Source organism: Bison bison, unplaced genomic scaffold (genome assembly GCF_000754665.1).
Source record: "Bison bison bison isolate TAMUID 2011002044 unplaced genomic scaffold, Bison_UMD1.0 scf7180017864040, whole genome shotgun sequence".
NCBI classification, from domain to species: domain Eukaryota; kingdom Metazoa; phylum Chordata; class Mammalia; order Artiodactyla; family Bovidae; genus Bison; species Bison bison.
The window spans coordinates 1989822-2008363 of record NW_011494612.1 but is presented as its reverse complement, the minus strand read 5'-3'; the positions used below and the strand labels follow the sequence as shown (position 1 = coordinate 2008363).

At 40.5% G+C, this 18542-nt stretch overlaps 1 protein-coding gene across 4 annotated transcripts in view; it reads left to right on the top strand.

Annotated features, from left to right (window-relative positions):
• Positions 1 to 18542, top strand: part of GOLIM4 (golgi integral membrane protein 4) — an 83404-nt gene that overhangs the window by 34945 nt on the left and 29917 nt on the right. For all 4 annotated transcript variants that reach the window (XM_010835202.1, XM_010835200.1, XM_010835199.1 and 1 more), the window contains exons 2-5: positions 10363 to 10437; positions 11667 to 11716; positions 13530 to 13583; positions 15361 to 15511. In XM_010835202.1, the coding sequence (XP_010833504.1) occupies positions 10363 to 10437; positions 11667 to 11716; positions 13530 to 13583; positions 15361 to 15511 (330 nt within the window). The remainder of the gene's footprint in view (positions 1 to 10362; positions 10438 to 11666; positions 11717 to 13529; positions 13584 to 15360; positions 15512 to 18542) is intronic.

Sequence of the window (18542 nt, the reverse complement as noted above, 5' to 3'; positions counted from 1 at the left end):
ACCCTAGTCCATGGTGACTTTCCTCATCTCAGCTGATTACAGGCACTGGTTTTACCTTGAGTTTAAATGCAGAACTGGCTGAGGCTTCTGCATCATCCTATTCTATCATTACACTCGGGCCTGGATGACTGCAAAAGCCTGCTACTAACTAGCTTTCCCACTTGCATCTTGCATGCATGTGGTCAGAGTGATCATTATTTTAAAAACTAAGTGAACATCACACATTACTGCTGAAAATTCTCCACTGACTCCCCGTTTGTCTCAGAGTAAAAGCCAAGTCTTCACAAGGTTCTGTAAGACCCATTGCCATGTGGCCCCTTCACCTTCACCCTTTAACCTTCTAGATCTCACTCTGCCTCAGCTATTCTGGCCTCCGTGCTTTTCTTAGATACACTTTCACTGTAGGACTTTTGTACTTCCGGTTCCTTATATCTGAAACACTTACCCTGAGGAGTCTAGAGTGCCAACTCCACTTTTTTTCAAGTCTTGGCTCCTTCTGTATGAAGCCTATCTTGACCACCATATTTAAAAGTGAAACTTGGAAAAAAAAAAAAAGTAAAACTTGATCCATTCTTCCCACAGCTCCAGTCTCTTTTACCCTTTCTGTTTCTTCCGGTGGCATTCACTAACTTCTTATATACATACCATTGACTGTGTCATCAGTTTTATCTCTCTGCAGAATATGAGCAGAGAGAATGGTAGAAAATATGGTATTTTCTACCCTTGTGCTCAGGATATATTCCCAAAGTAGTAAATGCTCAGTGAATATTTGTTTGATTTGTTGAATGAAATAGTATGCAATAGATAAGAGATGTTACGTAGTATCTCTTAATAAGCCATATTTTCATGAAGACTTTCCCAAGAAATGTTGCAGACTTTCACATTTGAAGTGAAGACTTGACACTGGGAGTTTAGATGATTTTGGGGGTGCTTATGTACTGCTGCATTAATTTGAAAAAGCCAGTTGCAGCCCAGCTTACCCTTTCTGAGTTGTGGGTGTGCTGCTAGATACAGGTTTTTACAAGGGGGTTACTTGAGTTCTGGATTTTCCCTCTTTGTTGGCATTACTTGAAGTGTCCATAGAGGCAGGTTTCCATGAAGAAGCTACATAACTTAAGAAAATTAAATAATGTCTTTCATGTTTGGTCCAAGCACATAGATTTTGAAAGTTTATGCATAAATTCTTAGGTTCATTAAAAAACCAATGTGCTTTTGCATATTTTAGCCCATCCAAAGAGTATTCTTATATGCCCTTAAATCAATTTTGGGATACCAGAAACCTAATCATCTCTGTCATGCATTATTTCCTGAAGTGTCGTGATGCAGTCCATCTGAAATCTGATTTCTAGATACGAATATTACTTTAAAGGGTCTATTTTTATTCATCTGATTTTAGAATAACTTCTGTTATTGTGAGTTCTTAAGTTTCTAATATATATGCATATGAAGTGTTATTCGCTCAGTCATATCTGACTGTTTTGCAAACCCATGTAGCCCACCAGGTTCCTCTGTCCATGGAATTTTCCAGGCAAGAACACTGGAGTGGGTTGCCATTTCCTTCTCCAGGGGATATTCCAGATCCAGGGATAGAATCCTGCATTGCCAGTGAATTCTTTACTGTCTGAACCACCAGAGAAGTCAATATTTGCTCATAGGTACTTATTTAGGCCTTTGAGAATGTAACTTTTACATTTTTCATGGGACGGAAGGATAATTTTTCTTTTAGCTTACAAAGAGATTAGGTGTAAAAATCTGCTGGCTCAGCAGGTTATTCTGTCATCCTGGCTCACCTAGCCTTTAGAAAGAACGAAAGTGAAGCCTCTCAGTCGTGTCTGACTCTTTGCGATCCCATAGACTGTAGGTTGCTAGGCTCCTCCATCCATGGAATTTTCCAGGCAACAGTACTGGAGTGGGTTGCCATTTCCTTCTCCAGGGGATCTTTCCAACCCAGGGACTGAACCCAGGTATCCCGCATTGCAGGCAGACTCCTTACCTTCTGAGCCACAAGGGACGTCTAGCCTTTGGTTGTCTCTAATTGTCTTCTTACTGCTTTACCTTTCTTAACCTCCTCTCCCAATCCAAATTTATTGATTAGAGACTTTTTATAAGAGTAAATCTTATACTTTGGTGTCTCCCAAGGTGCCTGGAATACTGCTGGGCTATGATAGCTCTGGGCATCCAAGAGAAGAATTAGTTCAGGAAAATGAGTAGGTTTCCTCTAATAATAAGAATGATTATTAGTAGCTCACCACTTGAAAGAATGCCAAGGAGAAGACTTGTGTGAAGACATATATCTTAAATCAGCTAATACATGTTTGAAAAAAGGCAAATCTCAGTTAAATAGTATCATGAGGGAAAGCTTGGGTATAGTTTTATCCAAAATAGGAAAGGCAGTAAAGCACCAATTCAAATCATGGTTAAAATTTCCATTTAAACAACTTCACAAACTGTATGCGTTAGCAAACTTAAAAATAGACACTTGTGTGAACTATTATAGGAAGTTTATTGTGCAGTTAAAAAAAGTATAGCAATTGCCATGCAGTAGAAAAATACCTAATCAGACTGTCCTTTTTTCCTCTTGGCTTTCTGAAAGCGTCTGTATTTCAGAGCTATGATTTAACTAACGCTAATCTTAGGAGCCTATATGTATATTTATTCTGTTACCTGTCTGTTCTCTGGGATGTGTGAGTACCAGTGAGCCTAAAAATATGGAAATTCAGTTAAAAATACTGGGACTTAAAGGATAGCAGGCAAATGAGGAAGAGAATGACCTATAATCTAAATACATTCAATCATTTCACAAGTATTATTGAATCCTGCTAGATATTAGGAGTTGGGGGGTTGGAACTGAAGTGGTAGTAAAGGTTGGGGATATAGAAGAGAAGGAAAGGGAAGCAGCCAATCCCAGCCTTCATGGCGTATATAGTTCATTCATTTAGTCATTCATTTGTTCATTCGTTACCTATTCAGTGCCTGTAATTCACTGTAACAGGGATAAATCAAACCAGACATTTTTTGTCCTGTCTGAACTTATATTCTGGCGAGATGGCAAGGCAATAAATAAAGCAAAAAATACAGTAGAAAGAGTTAAAGAGTACGGAGAAAAATGAAGTGGGGGAGGACCCTAGAAGCGTTGAGGGTGAGAAGCAGGTTGCAAACTTAGGTTGTCCAGGAAAGTTGTTGGTGAGAAGGTGTCTTTTTAGTGAAGATCTGAGGGAGGTGAGGGAGATAGTCACGAGAGAAGGAGCAGTGGGGGCACCGGAAAGAGGGAGTGTGAGATGCTGAGGTGAAAGCTCGCTGGTGTGTTCAGGGAATAATGAGGCTGCTGTGGCTGGAGCAGAGGATGGACGATGGGGTGAAGCCTCATGAGGCTTTGGGCTTCATTCAAGGCGTGACAGGGAGCCACTGGAAAGTGTTGCCCCCAGGCCTGCAATACAAAGATGTAATTTGGCAAAGGGAACTAACCACAGGACAGGGTTCTTTAATAATTCAATTCACACATACACTGTCGAGCAGACTGGAGATGTGGGATTGTACTGGAAGAAGTAAAACTGGAATGGGGTGAAAAGTCAAATCTGGACTTAACTGTTTAGGGGTTAGAGGTCCTAGTGGAGTCATGGGGAGGGAGCAGAGCTTGAGGAGACCTCGAGGAAAGATCGGGACGGAGACACTGAAGGAGAGCCTTACGGGCACTGGAGTGGGGATCCTATGTGATCCTCAAAACGGTGATAATTGTCCCCCTTCTTTTGTCTTTGTACTTGTTTTATGTGGGTTGTTTTCTAGGGAGATATTTGATATTCTTTCTCAGACTTCATATGAAATGAAATGAAAGAGGGAAGGAAAGAAGGAAAAAAGATGATGTTGACTTTGTGTTAATTACTAACTTGTTCAGCAGAGGAGGGCAAGTTGGGTGGTTCCACCCCACTTCTGACTAATTAGAACCACAGTCAAAACTGTTCTTAAAGATAAATAACAATGATTTTAGGCCTAAAAATTCCAAATAAAATGAAACCTCAAAAGTATTGTGTTCTGAGAACTATGATGATTTCAGTTGATTTTCCTATTATGTCATTTGTCTTGCTATCCTAAAGATCTTCAGCCACAATTATCAAAGCATAGACTTGTTCATTTTAACTTTTGTCACCTGTAAAATGATAAAGACACTCACAAATCAGTGTTTTCACAAGTTGAACAGTGTGCCTGTCCTACCAAGACTCAGTTGTTTGTTTGTTTTTTAAATAAAGATAAAATTTTGTGTTATCATCAGGACTGAACGAAATTTCACAGAAATTCCAAAGAAACATTGCCCTCTTGGCTTAAGGTGTTAAAACGCTTAGCAGTGTTTTCTGTTTAATTTTAAAGTGTTGCTTTCTAATTCTGAATGGAAGCAGTTTACCCTAAAGTGTTATAGATGGTATGTTTTACCCTTAAGTGGATATACACGGGCTTCCCAGGTGGCTCAGAGGTAACGAATCCACCTGCAATGCAGGAGACACAGGAGATGTGGGTTCGATCCTTGGGTTGGGAAGATCCCCTGGAGAAGGAAATGGCAACCCACTCCAGTATTCTTGCCTGGGAAATCCTGTAGACAGAGGACAGCTAATGTCTTTGTGCCTTTCGAATGGAAGTCAGTTAAAATGGAAAATTGCTGTAGGAAGCTGGCGTGTTTTTAAACTCTTGAGTGTGTGTTGAGAGAGGTATGAAAACTCTTTCCATTCTTGACTGCATGGAAAATATTAAACTCCTTGTCAGTAAGCAGAGGAGATGATGAGTATTGTGGGTTTTCATCTTTTTCATATGAGTTCTTGTGATTCACATCCTGTCCTGGTTACAGTATTGGTCTGCATTAGCGATCTTGAATGCCAAGACTGAACCATTATTTTTAAAATTATTTTTCCTGGAACCTGTTTGGTGCTTTGAGCGTATTCATTATATAAGTTTTTTGCTGCAAAAGTTCTAACAGTATGATTTCATCTTGACTGATGACCTCGACTTCAGAGTATAAATAGAAAAATAGAGATAAGTGACAAGGATTCATTAGCAATCCTCCTTCTAAGCAAAACAGTAAACCTACCTAGATAAATCACCAGCCGCAAAGCCTGGAGAATGTGTGTTAAAGAATTAAAGGTAGTGTGGGTATATGTGTGTGTTTAATTGATACAAACATTTTCTAGAAGAACTGTAAGAATACAAAGATTCCATCTGGTCTGTTTTGCTGCCCTTCAAGTTTTATTACAATAGGCTTATAGGTTTTACTAAACTATTAGAAAGTATATTCACAACCCTCTCTCCTTTTTTAAGGGAAATTTTTTTTAAGTAACAAGAAACTGAGACCAATATTTTATTGCTGTTTCAAGTCTCTTCTCTCAATACATATGTTTATGTGTGTGTAAGTATAATTGCTTTGTTATTATTAGACTTTAATTGTAGGGTTGAAAGAGCTCAGGGAATCACCTGATTCATTTTCTGGCACTTTTAAGCTATCACAGACAGATGAAAAAATATTTTAGTATTTTCTAGCATTTGCTCTGTGCCCTGCAGTGTTTGAAGCAGTTGATGTAAATTAACTCATTTAGCCCTGACATCCACCCAAAGGGATGGGCACTGTTGTTATTCCCATGTGCCATATAAGGAAACTGAAGTGCAAAGAAGTTCAGCATCTTGTCCTGTAAGGACTGGATCATGAACTTGAACCCAGACACCAGAGTGTGTGCTTTTGATCGTTACATTACCACCTTCCTATTCTCTCTTTCTACTGGAAGTTCCATTTTTAAGGGTTAATTTTTACTCACTTTCCTTTACCTAACATGGTTTTCTCAGCCTGTAATGTTCCTTTTGTTTTCCTTTTTCTGAGCACTTCTCCAATCTTCTGTCAGTCACTACTGTTCCATTCTCTCACCTTCCTCCTCAGTGATATTCTGCAACTCTCAAACCATTTCTGAATTCTTAGGTTATGTATCAGGACTAGAAGCTGGTGCTTTAATAATGGCTTGACCAATTCTGAGTAAGTTAATATTAATAGTACAGTTACATCATGGTTTCTACACATACCCTGTATTCTGTTTACCACATCTTTTTTCTGCTGCAATTTGCAAAAACACATTTTTCTTTTCTTAGGTTTTGCTATGAATGATGCCATTTTATGCATTCATGATCATGCCTCAGATTTCCCAAGACCTTTGATTGTGGACTGTAATCCACAGATATATTCGCCTCTTTGTGGACATTGTGTAGCATCTCTTCAGGTTATTTATGAAAGTTTCTAATTTTCATGTATCCTAGAATCTTCTAGCTGTTGAGACAAGCTAGAATTTACACATCAAATGTGTAAATTCCCATTCTGCACATAATTGTCAGACAGCTGTGTGATTAAGTTTGGTCGATGAGTACGGCTGTTTGCATGTTATCCTCCTGACTGAATCGCAGGCAAGAGAGTAAAGCAGAGAACCATGTCGCCCCCGCCCCCCAGTTCTCCTCATCCTGTCCACCAACTCCCTGCGGACCCTCCACGCCAATGAAGATGCATTTCTGCAGATGCAGATGTGTTTCCTGCTTCCTAAACCAAAGATAAGCATTACATGATGACCAAGTACCACATAATGTTGAGTGATGCTGCTGTATTTTATTGTCAAGAATTTCACAGGATTATAATTTGTAAATGCAGCGTTTTCCCCACATTCTTACCTTCCCATGGTAATAGTTAATATTTAGAGTCTGAGGTGTCTGGGGATGATGATTAACAGTTCCCTCACAGATGTTTCTTGACTGTGCTGCTGCTGCTGGGTTTTTTGTTGTTCTTATCTTGGGTGTTGCTAGCCTGCATTGTCTCCCCCTAGAGGTCCTGACCTCCATTCGGGAGCCCCTGCACTCAGGACCCCTGCTGCCACTTGGCTTCCTTTAGAGCACGATCTTGACTACATTGCCTGTTCACCTTTCTTTGAAAGTGATGCACATGCTTGCTGAAGTTGTCCATGATACGTCCCGTTAGTGCACTCATTTAGCATAATAAAGGTATACTTAAGCCCCATTACCTGGCATGTTTATGTTCCTGTGAGCCACTGCCCAGACTGTGGGGACTTTGGCCAGTGGATTGGAGATGAGGGCGTGTTTTTTCTACCAGCTGGGAGCTTAGATGTTCTCATGGCATCCTGTTTTCACCTGTGTATATCATGACAACATTGTAATTTATGTTTCCCTGTAGGCTTCCCCCACCTGACTGAAAATTTCAGAGACCATGAGCACACAGTTCTGGGCTTGGCTTGGTGAGGTTCCACAGCGCTAATCTTTGTTTTCTGTGCCTCGTTCCAAATGTCATTCAAGATGGTAGCATTAGTACCAATCCAAGGAAACTCTTGGTTTAATAGACTTTTAGAAATTGGCCAAGAAATGTATATACTATATACCTGTATGTTTGAAAAACAATGTACTTTCTCAGCAGTGGACTTGGAACCAGCCTTTTGGAAAACAGCCGCCTTAGGCCCAGTCCCATCACTCTGCACTTTGTCCCTGTGCTGTCCTTCAGGAGCGCCTTTCTCCTGCGGCGCCCCCATCCACCTGATTGTTCTTCACTCTCAAAGCCAGCCAGGAGTCTTCCCTCACTCCTCTTCCTTCCAGAGCTCACCCCTCTCTTTCACTGGGCTTAAGTATACTTTTATTATGCCAAATGCAGTTAGCTCTGATTATTTAAAATTACTGAATCTATCTCCTGTGTTAGACTAGAGCTTGTTGAGGCCAAGGCCCATATCTATTCACTTTGCGTTTCTACTCGTATCCTGGTGCTGGGTAAAGTGGAGTTGGAAGAGATCCCTTTATACTAACAGCACTGGAGGAGAGGGAAGGATCATGTGGTGAAGAAAATAGGGACCCAAGTGGAGAAAGGAAATGGGGCAGGGCGTTATTTGGGTGACTCTTGGGAGGCTGAGACGAGAGGGAAGATGAGTTTGGGGCAGGCCAGAGGAGACAACACCAGGCCAGTCTGGTTGGTGGCAGGCATTTTAACACTCGTGGACTGAGATGTAGAGGAGTAGGGGCTGTGGGAGTCGTAGATGGAGCCCTGGCAATAGCAGTTTTACATGGGAGGCAAGATGCGAGATGCAGTGTTGGGAGAAGGAGTAGGACCTTGGAGATGACGGCCATACTGGAAGAAGGACAGCCATAGCTGGCACCTGGCAGGGGGTGGGGGACGGGCAGTGGGGAAAGGTGGGGAGGAGGTTCATGGAGGGGATTGCTGTGACCGTGGCAACTTTGGGTAGCCAGCAGTTTGGGGCAGTTGTACACACTTTGCCAACAAAGGTCCATCTAGTTGAAGCTATGGTTTTTCCAGTAGTCAGGTATGGGTGTGAGAGTTGGACTATAAAGAAAACGGAGCACCGAAGAATTGATGCTTTTGAACTGTGGTGTTGGAGATGACTCTTGAGAGTTCCTTGGACTACAAGGAAGTCAAACCAGTCAATCCTAAAGGAAATCAGTCCTGAATATTCATCAAAAGGACTGATGCTGAAGCTCCAATACTTTGGCCACCTGATGCAAAGAACTGACTCATTGGAAAAGACCCTGATACTGGGAAAGATTGAAGGCGAGAGGAGAAGGGGATGACAGAGGATGAGATGGTTGGATGGCATCACCTACTTGATGGGCATGAGTTTGGGTGGACTCCAGGATTTGAAGATGGACAGGGAAGCCTGGTGTGCTGTGGTTCATGGGATCACAAAGAGTCAGACACGACTCAGTGACTGAACCGACACACTGAAGGGTCAGTCAGTGATTGAAGATTGAATTGTATCTTAGGTAGCTGTGAGGAGCTGGAGGTGGTAAAAAGAACCCAGTGGCAAGCTTGGCTGAGCCTGCCAGGGAGTGAGGTCATCTGTGACCATAATGCTGAGCAAACAGGATTAAAGGGCACATCAGAAACTTGCTTTATCCTCTTCTCCTCTCCCCTGTTCCAACCACTACCCTGTGGGCTTGAGTTGTCTGTCCCTGCATGAAATCTAACACAGACTTCACTATACTTTGTATTAGCTTCTCTCAGATTAAAAAAATATTTTTTTTTCTCAATAACTTTTATCGATAAATACAGTCTTGGTTTAGTAATATCTGGCCTAGTCCAGTATAATAATACTTTTTTTTTTCATTAAAGGTAAAACCTCTCTTGCAGCTCCTGTTTCCTGGAGATGTGCAGCCTGTAGTGAGGGAGGAAGTACCCAGGGGCTTCTCTCTGTTTTTCCCCTAAATCATTATCACTCCCTGCTCCCCTCACCAGATAACTCCCACTTCTTCAGAATAGACGGTGGAGGTGGGCTTGGTAAAGTGCAGGAAGGTCCTGTGGCATGACATCAGCTTGCCTAGGGTTTCCTGCCATGGCAGATGTCAATCCTGTGGGCTTCCCAGGTGGCTCAGCGGTAAAGAACCTGCCTGCCCAGCCAGAGATGCAAGTTCAAGCCCAGGTCGGGAAGATCCCCTGGAGTAGGAAATGGCAACCCACTCGTTTTCTTGCCTGAAAAATTCCATGGACAGAAGAGCCTGGCAGACTATAGTCCACAGTGTAGCAGAGTCAGACACAGCTGAACATGCAGGCATGGCACAGGTTATAGGCTCTTCAGTGGGGACAGTCTCCCTCCTTCGTCTCTGTGGCCCTCTCGCCTATATTTTCTCTGACATGGAGAATACACCTCCTTTTTCAGCAAACCTTAGTATGCTGTTGAGTTTTCCACACACACCCTCTGCTCAGCTCATTCAGCTGCTGTTCTGTGCTCAGTCCTGTCCAACTCAGTGACGCAGTGGTCTATGGCCCACCAGCCTCCTCTGTCCCTGGAATTTTCCAGACAAAAATACTGGAGCGGGTGCCATTTCCTACTCCAGGGGATCTTCCCAACCCAGGAGTGGAATCCGTGTCAGGCAGCTCTAATGCACTGTCAGCTCACGTTGACTTGGCAGCACTTATGGGATCTCTGGGTGTAAATATTCTCCTAGTGCCTGAAAGTGAGGTGGGAGCTGGACACACAGATGGGGGTAAATGCTGTGCCGATGGTGGCTGAAGTGTGGAGAGTGGACACGCTTGTCCAGCGGGAGACAGGGAACCCCACAGAGACTCGCATTCCAGAAGCAGGAGAACAAGGAACTGGCCAAGAAGGTGGAAGCCTCTTGCACAGTGTTGTTTCTACAGAGGGGCAGACCGTATAGGAGTCAGCTGAGTACTACGTCTATTATTGTTTCCATCTTTTACCCAGGTTAAAGGTGTGCATTTTCATTTTAATTGTGAAAGGACTCTAAACTATCTTCTTCCTGTTTTGAAAATTGATGTTGATTTTACTTTAGAATTTCTGATTTATTGAAGATAAGTTTTCAACGTTTTTTTTTTTCCAGTTGTGTATGAACACAGATCAAGATTGGAGAAATCCTTGCAAAAGGAAAGACTTGAACATAAGAAAGCAAAGGAAGGTAAATAAATAATGTAATTCGTGTTTTACTTTTTTTATGCTCTTCTTTGAAGTATTATGTATTTGCTTTACTGTTTTTTTGCTTAGAAATTCTTCAAATCTCCCGAAGTCCATCAAGCAATATGCTATACATTGTGCAAGAAAATAATTCCTGCTCAAGATTGGATTTAGAATTTTTCATTTAGTTTGTGCCTCTTTGGGGTCATTCATATATTAGTTATATGCATTACTTCAGAAATAGCACACAGTTTTTCATTTGAATATCGTATATCTATTAACATCTGTTAACAGACATCTGGGAAAGTAATACCATGCAGTCCAGAATATGACAAACTTTATGTATACATATATATATATATGTATATATGCATTTATAGCATAATCGATTTCAATCTCATTGCATGACATCTTTTAAGTTATAGACCTGTTTTTCTCTTGTGCTAAAGACTTTATTGGCATACCCAATTGGTTTGTTTTGAAAAATAAACATTTAACACAGGTGTCAAATAAAAATCAATGCTGTTGATTTTTATCAGAATTTTTCTATAAAGCATGGACTTTGTATAGCTTGTGATTTGGAGTTACCTGCATTCTTATTTTCATTTATTCAACTTTTTGGTTAAATATTAGATTGAAGTGGTGTTTTGTCTGATTACTTTGGTATGGGGTAGAAGAAGGGAGAACAGAGGAGGACAGTGTGAGCTGGAATGTTTTACTGGGAAGTTTTAAGATTATTAAAATGCTCTGATAGGGTTTGGATTTTCCTTGTCTTCAAATGCAGAGTGATTTTGTAGAGCCATCTAGTGGATAATAAAGCTTTAAGAGCATTAAAGATGGTTTCCATGGCTTGAGTTCCTTTTCAGGTCCTGAATGATTTTAGTGTGCCATCTAGTGGCTGGCAGTAAATCATCTCTGTCCTTAGGTGCACTGCATGGTTTTGTTTTTCTCCTTCATTTCAAGGCGAGTTCATCACCAGGTCCACACTCTGAATGCACTTTTAGTCAGTTGGCTATAGTGTGTGTTTTGTTGATGCAGGATTCCCAACTTTAAGGTATGGAGGAAAACTTTTCAAGCATTAAAAGACAAAATAAAGTATATCATCAAGTAGATTGTTGAGGTCTGAGTAAAATGTGCCCTTGTTTTTTTAGATGTTTAAAAATGCCACAGTGAATTAACTTATACTAATAGAGTTAATTAATGTAATTATGTTCTCCATTTTGTATTTTCTAGATTTTCTGGTTTATAAATTAGAAGCACAAGAAACACTGAATAAGGGAAGGGTAAGTTGTTTTTTTCTCCCTTAGTTTTTTATTTCACAAAACTTGACAGAGGGGGAAATAAAGTCTCCAAACATTTTACTCTGTTGATCATTAGGACTGAAATACATCTCCCTCCATCCTTTCCTTCCTTCCCCAAAAAAATTCTAAGAGGAAGACCTTAAAAATTGTTCCTTTAAAACCTACCTTCCTTTGCTTATCACATTATTGGCAATAGTGATAAATTGAAAATATCCTTAATGTTCACAATAAAGAGATTCCTTATTTATTCATCCGTAGTCTCTCTTTTCCATAGAATGTGATATTTAGTTTGATTTGCCTTTGCACCATGTTACTGTCACTTGCAGAGACATTACTGTGTAATGTCTAACACAGTACCTGGTCTAGAGTTCACATGTTCAAATGTTCAAAAACATCTGTAAAATGAATAGATAAATAAATGATATTGATATTTTAAAAAAGTTTTTAAGTCCAAATTAACTAGGGAAAAACACTTTTTTCTCTTACTCTAAGAAAAACATACAAGTATTGGTTGACAAAAGCATTGGTGTTGTGGGGTATTAAAACTGAGAAGAGTCGGTTCCTTGAATAACTAGGAGGTTACTGGCTTTTCACTCTTATCTTGCATTTTTAAAACCTAGTCAAAATCGTGTGTGTTCTGTTGTGCATTTTGTCATGTAATATATTACAAATTAAAATAAAGTGGTAAAGTGATAAAAATAAAGTGTTAAAGCAAAAATGTGGTCCATTTTAGAAGTTGCAAGAACATGAAAGAAATAAATGAAGCTGTGCTTATACTGCCGATGGTGTAAAGTAAGAGGCGGGGCAAGTAAGATAGAAAAACACAGCAGCCAGGGGAGAGAAAACTGGCAGGTGTGGTTTGTACACTGACCCGCTGTGGCTGCCTAGGACTGGACATGTGTGAGCTCCAAATGTGAAGATGCTCCACTGGTACATAAGAACACTGCTGGAGCACGGAGTTCAGCTGGACACTAAAGCTCAGGGTTCTGTCCTGGCTCTGCTACTAAAGGAGATGTTTGCCCTAGGCCTGTTCCTTAGCCTTTCTGTTTCTCTCTGTGAGCTGGCACTGTAGTAAAGAATCTGCCTGCAATACAGGAGATGCAAGAGACGTGGATTCAATCCCTGGGTGGGGAAGATCTCCTGGAGGAAGAAATGGCAACCCACTCCAGTGTTCTTGCCCTAAAAATTCCACGGACAGAGGAGCCTGGAGGGCTGTAGTCACTGGGATCACAGAGTCAGACATGACTGAGTACACACACACAGTCAGACATGACTGAGTATACACACGCACGCACAATGTATGTAGAATTTCTTACCCATGGAAACTCAAGGAAGAAAAGTGCCTTTTCTCTCCCTTTCTGGAACCCATTCTAAGCTTGTGAGGCCTGGTCTCTGCTGGTTTCTCTCCTGTTCCCCTTGGAGCACCAGGCACAGGGTACCAGCCATATGCGGTGCTGTGTCTCAGGACAAGCTCTCCTCTGCCTCTGGCCTCAGTTTTTCTTCTGAATATGAGAGTGGAAGTAAATCACCTCCAAGGGCCCTTTCAAACTGTGGTTTTATAATTCCATGCCCTGCTTTTTCACCATTAAAGTCTAACAAACTTAGAGGAATATAAACTTCATTTCTACTATGAAGTAAAGAGAGGACCTCAGAAGCATCCTGGCTCCAGCTTAGAATTCATTTTTACTTACACACGTGAACAAGTGAAAACCTTTCATTAAGAGTTTTAAGTTCTGTTTAACAAAAGAGCCAAATGTGTTATCTTTTTGTTAATTATTTGCTTTTCAATTTACAGCAAGATTCTAATAGCAGGTACAGTGCATTGAATGTCCAACATCAGATGCTGAAGGTGAGTAATTTAGATATATTCTTCATGAATGAATCAAGGGGTTAACTAAGTAACTTATGTGATTAAGGAAAGTTTACAGAAAATTGATTTGTACCATGATACGGTATAATAAAGTCATTTTTGGCTAAAGGTGATATATAATTATAATGCTCCATTATGTTTATCACCTGATTACAAAGGACATATTTAACTCATTATTCATTTTCTTATAAATCAGGGTCTCTGGTCACTTAATTTTTGAGTTTGTTCTTTGTCCTTTAAGGATTTTCGTTTGTTTTTATCTAATTTCTCAGAGTGGTTTTTCTTGAATTTTTTTTTTTGTAATCTTAGACACAGTGGAGGCAGTAGAAGTATTAGAATGCTGTCTTCCTGTTACTAATGTGTCATAAGTGGCCCACTTACACAGGAGCACAATTGATATTTAAAGATATTCCTTGCTTGGTTCTTGGATAAAACTCATTGTTGTGTGTCAGGAAGACTGAAGAAAAGAGAGAGAGAGATGCACTGTTTGTGTCAGGCCAGAAGAGATGAGCAGCGGCTATTATGCCAGCCACACAGCAGGAACTCTCTGCCGTTGTCTCCAACAACCAGTGCCCAGCTTTTTGTTTGGTGTTCTTTCCTCCTGTATCAGTAGGGTATATGCCTTTTATTGAAACCAGAATCTTTACTATTCTCAGGAAAGCAATACATGAATTAAAGTAGACCACCCATTCACATTAAGCATTTGGAGACTATAGAATTTATCTAGGTTGTGATTACAGTATTATAATCTTGAGTAGTATAAGAATCGTTTTTATAAATAATCGATTTCTTTAACTTCCCCCAAAGGGAAAAAAGTCTTTTTTTCCCCTTCTTTAAACTGGGTTACCAGAAAGGCTGATAATCAAAGAAGGGAAATAAAAAACATTGCTGGGAAAACATCAGATTGAAAGGCAGTCTAGAGGCTCCATGGAGGGGTGATTTTTCCATTAGCTTTACCTAGTTTCCACAGTAACTTGAGTCCCTGGGAATTTCCCCAGATCCCTTCCTTTTCCATCACTCTTGTAAACTTCCAACTTCTTGTTGTTCACATTAATGTTAAAAATTAAGGGAAAAATTATTTTTGGCCACGATCCCAAACTATTCATTTGAAATGGAAAGGAAATGGAAAAGAGCTGCACAGATTTAAAGCAGTCAGGAAAATGAAGCCTACTTCATCTGTGCTTACTTTCTTACAAGAGAAAGGCTGTGCTATCGAGAGAGACTGATTTAGAGAATGCGTTAGTTCAAATTCTCTGTGTCCAACGCACAGTGAGGCCAAACAAACCAAACCATCAAAGTTTGGAGCAGAGCAAGGTTTATTGCAGAGCCATGAAAGAGATTGGTAGCTCATGCCCTAAAAAGCCCCCAGGTTCCCCCAAGGGTTTGGCAGAGCATTTTTAAAAGCCAGGTGAGGGAGGGGGGTTGCAGGGTCTGTGATCAGCTTTTGCACAAGTGTCTGATTGGTTGACGGTGAGGTAGCAGGGTGGTGTCACAGGAGTTAGCATTGTCAGTCCTTAGGCTCCAGGAGGCCTGAGGCTGTATGCTCAGAGTCATCAAGCAGTTAACATCTTCCATTTGGAAGGCAGGGGGATGGTTTCACATCTACAAAACAACTCAGGAAATGGGCATCAAATACTGTTATCTAGGTACTTCAGAGAGGAGCTAAAGCAGAGGATACAGGCCTGTCCCAGGAAAGCCCCATGTGGCCCTGCTCAGTTACAAATGTATATCCCTGCTCAAATTCTCATCTTTGCAGAGTCAACACGAGGAGCTAAAGAAGCAACACAGCGACTTGGAAGAGGAACACCGCAGACAAGGAGAAGACTTCAGTAGGACATTTAATGACCACAAGCAGAGATACCTGCAGCTGCAGCAGGAGAAAGAACAAGAGCTTTCTAAGCTAAAAGGTATTTGGAAACCTAATGAGCCAGTGTGCATGGAAATGAATACTCATATTAATGTTTGAATGGAACAATAGACTTTTGTTTGCTTGGTGATTTATTTACATCATATGTAGTATTTTACCAGCTACTTCTTTATGATATTTCACACTGATCTCTCTGGTTTGTTTAGGGAAACAGTAAAGAATACTTCGTGTTTCTCAATGGGATATATTGATCTTGTTGGGCAAGACAGTTCTTTTTGTGCATTGTGAGACATTAGCATCTCTGACCCCACCCACAGGATGCCGCTAGTGCTCCCCAGTCACCGTGATAGGTTTCCAGATCTCCACTGGGGCACAAAGACTCTGTTGATCACTTATGGCCACTTCAAAAAGTTCAGGCTCTGAAGTCTGCCTGCCCTGGTGAATCAATGACTAGTTTTATGACCATTGGCAAGTTGTATAAATCTCCACAGACTCAATTGTCCTCATCTGTAAAAGTGGGATATTCATTAAAAGTATTAACCTTATAGAGTTGGTATGAGGATTAAATTATGCAAAGCACCTAATACAATTACTGGTACATGGTAAACCTTCAATATATGCTAACCACCATAAATATCAGTATCAGGTATTTTCATAGTAATATGAAATGAAATACATCACTTCTGAGTACATATGAGTTCTGAAAAGGGCAACAGCATATTCTACAGTCACCTATTCGGTCCTGAATAAGTTTGAAGTGTGAGATTTGGTTTAAAAAGGTACATGGTGCTTACATAAACAAAGATCAAATCAGAGTAAGGTCTTCTATAATCTAGTTAATTGTACTGTGCCTAACAATTTCCTGGTTTTATGTAAAACATCGTCATAGAAATCTGCTGTGTGATAGGTCTTTTGGACTTTCTGTACTTTTCTTTTGCTATGCTTTGTCTCTCAGTATTCCAAAATAATAGGTTAATAATGGTATTCCAAAATAATAGGAATACATTGTAAGTATTTTCTAGGTGCCAGACCTTGGCATACTTCACATAATTTAGTTCATTTAATTTTAGTGAGAGGCTTAAAAGGCATGTTATCTTATGTCTACTCTATATTTACGCCTTTCTTTGAAACTCAGTCCACGTGTAGTAAAATTTTATCAAGAAATCAGAACTGTGGAAAATAGGAGGACACTGGTATGTGAGTTCTGCATACTCAGACAATTCAAGCCTGATGGCTGGTCTGAACATCCTGGGATCCAGAACAAAAGGAGAAGTACAGTCAGTTCTGGGACTCTTGTCATCAGAAGAGAGAATCTCCCAATATCTTGGAGGGTGAGAGAGAGACTGAGACAGAAACACGGAGAGAGAGAGAGAGCAGTATTTTTGGTACCAGTTAATATTTGGAAGCAAGGTCTGATGCTGTAAAGAGCAATATTGCATAGGAACCTGGAATGTTAGGTCCATGAATCAAGGCAAATTGGAAGTGGTCAAACAGGAGATGGCAAGAGTGAATGTCGACATTCTAGGAATCAGTGAACTCAAATGGACTGGAATGGGTGAATTTAACTCAAGATGACCATTATATCTACTACTGTGGGCAGGAATCCCTTAGAAGAAATGGAGTAGCCATCCTGGTCAACAGAAACGTCTGAAGTGCAGTACTTGGATGCAATCTCAAAAACGACAGAATGATCTCTGTTTGTTTCCAAGGCAAACCACTCAATATCACAGTAATCCAAATCTATGCCCCAAACAATAACGCTGAAGAAGCTGAAGTTGAATGGTTCTATGAAGACCTACAAGACCTTCTAGACAACACCCCAAAAAGATGTCCTTTTCATTATAGGGAACTGGAATGCAAAAGTAGGAAGCCAAGAAATACCTGGAATAACAGGCAGATTTGGCCTTGGAATAAGGAATGAAGCTGGGCAAAGGCTAATAGAGTTTGGCCAAGAGAATGCACTGATCATAGCAAACACCTTCTTCCAAAATATAGGAGAAGACTCTACACATGGACATCACCAGATGGTCAACACTGAAATCAGATTGATTATATTCTTGCAGCCAAAGATGGAGAAGCTCTATACAGTCAGCAAAAACAAGACTGGGAGCTGACTGTGGCTCAGATCATGAACTCCTTATTGCCAAATTCAGACTGAAATTGAAGAAAGTAGGGAAAACCACTAGACCATTCAGGTATGACCTAAATCAAATCCCTTATGATTATACAGTGGAAGTGAGAAATAGATTTAAGGGACTAGATCTGATAGATAGATTGCCTGATGAACTATGGATGGAGCTTCGTAACATTGTACAGGAGACAGGGATCAAGACCATCCCCATGGAAAAGAAATTCAAAAAAGCAAAATGGCTGTCTGGGAGGCCTTACAAATAGCTGTGAAAAGAAGAAAAGCGAAAAGCAAAGGAGAAAAGGAAATATATAAGCATCTGAATGCAGAGTTCCAAAGAATAGCAAGAAGAGATAAGAAAGCCTTCCTTAGCGATCAGTGCAAAGAAATAGAGGAAAACAACAGAATGGGAGAGACTAGAGATCTCTTCAAGAAAATTAGAGATACCAAGGGGACATTTAATGTAAAGATGGGCTCAATAAAGGACAGAAATGGTATGGACCTAACAGAAGCAGAAGATATTAAGAAGAGGTGGCAAGAATACACAGAAGAACTGTACAAAAAAGATCTTCACGACCCAAATAATCACGATGGTGTGATCACTGACCTAGAGCCAGACATCCTGGAATGTGAAGTCATGTGGGCCTTAGAAAGCATCACTACGAACAAAGCTAATGGAGGTGATGGAATTCCAGTTGAGCTATTTGAAATCCTGAAAGATGATGCTGTGAAAGTGCAGCACTCAATATGCCAGCAAATTTGGAAAACTCAGCAGTGGCCACAGGACTGGAAAAGGTCAGTTTTCATTCCAATCCCAAATAAAGGCAATGCCAAAGAATGCTCAAACTACCGCACAGTTGCACTCATCTCACACACTAGGAAAGTAATGCTCAAAATTCTCCAAGCCAGGCTTCAGCAATATGTGAACCGTGAACTTCTAGAT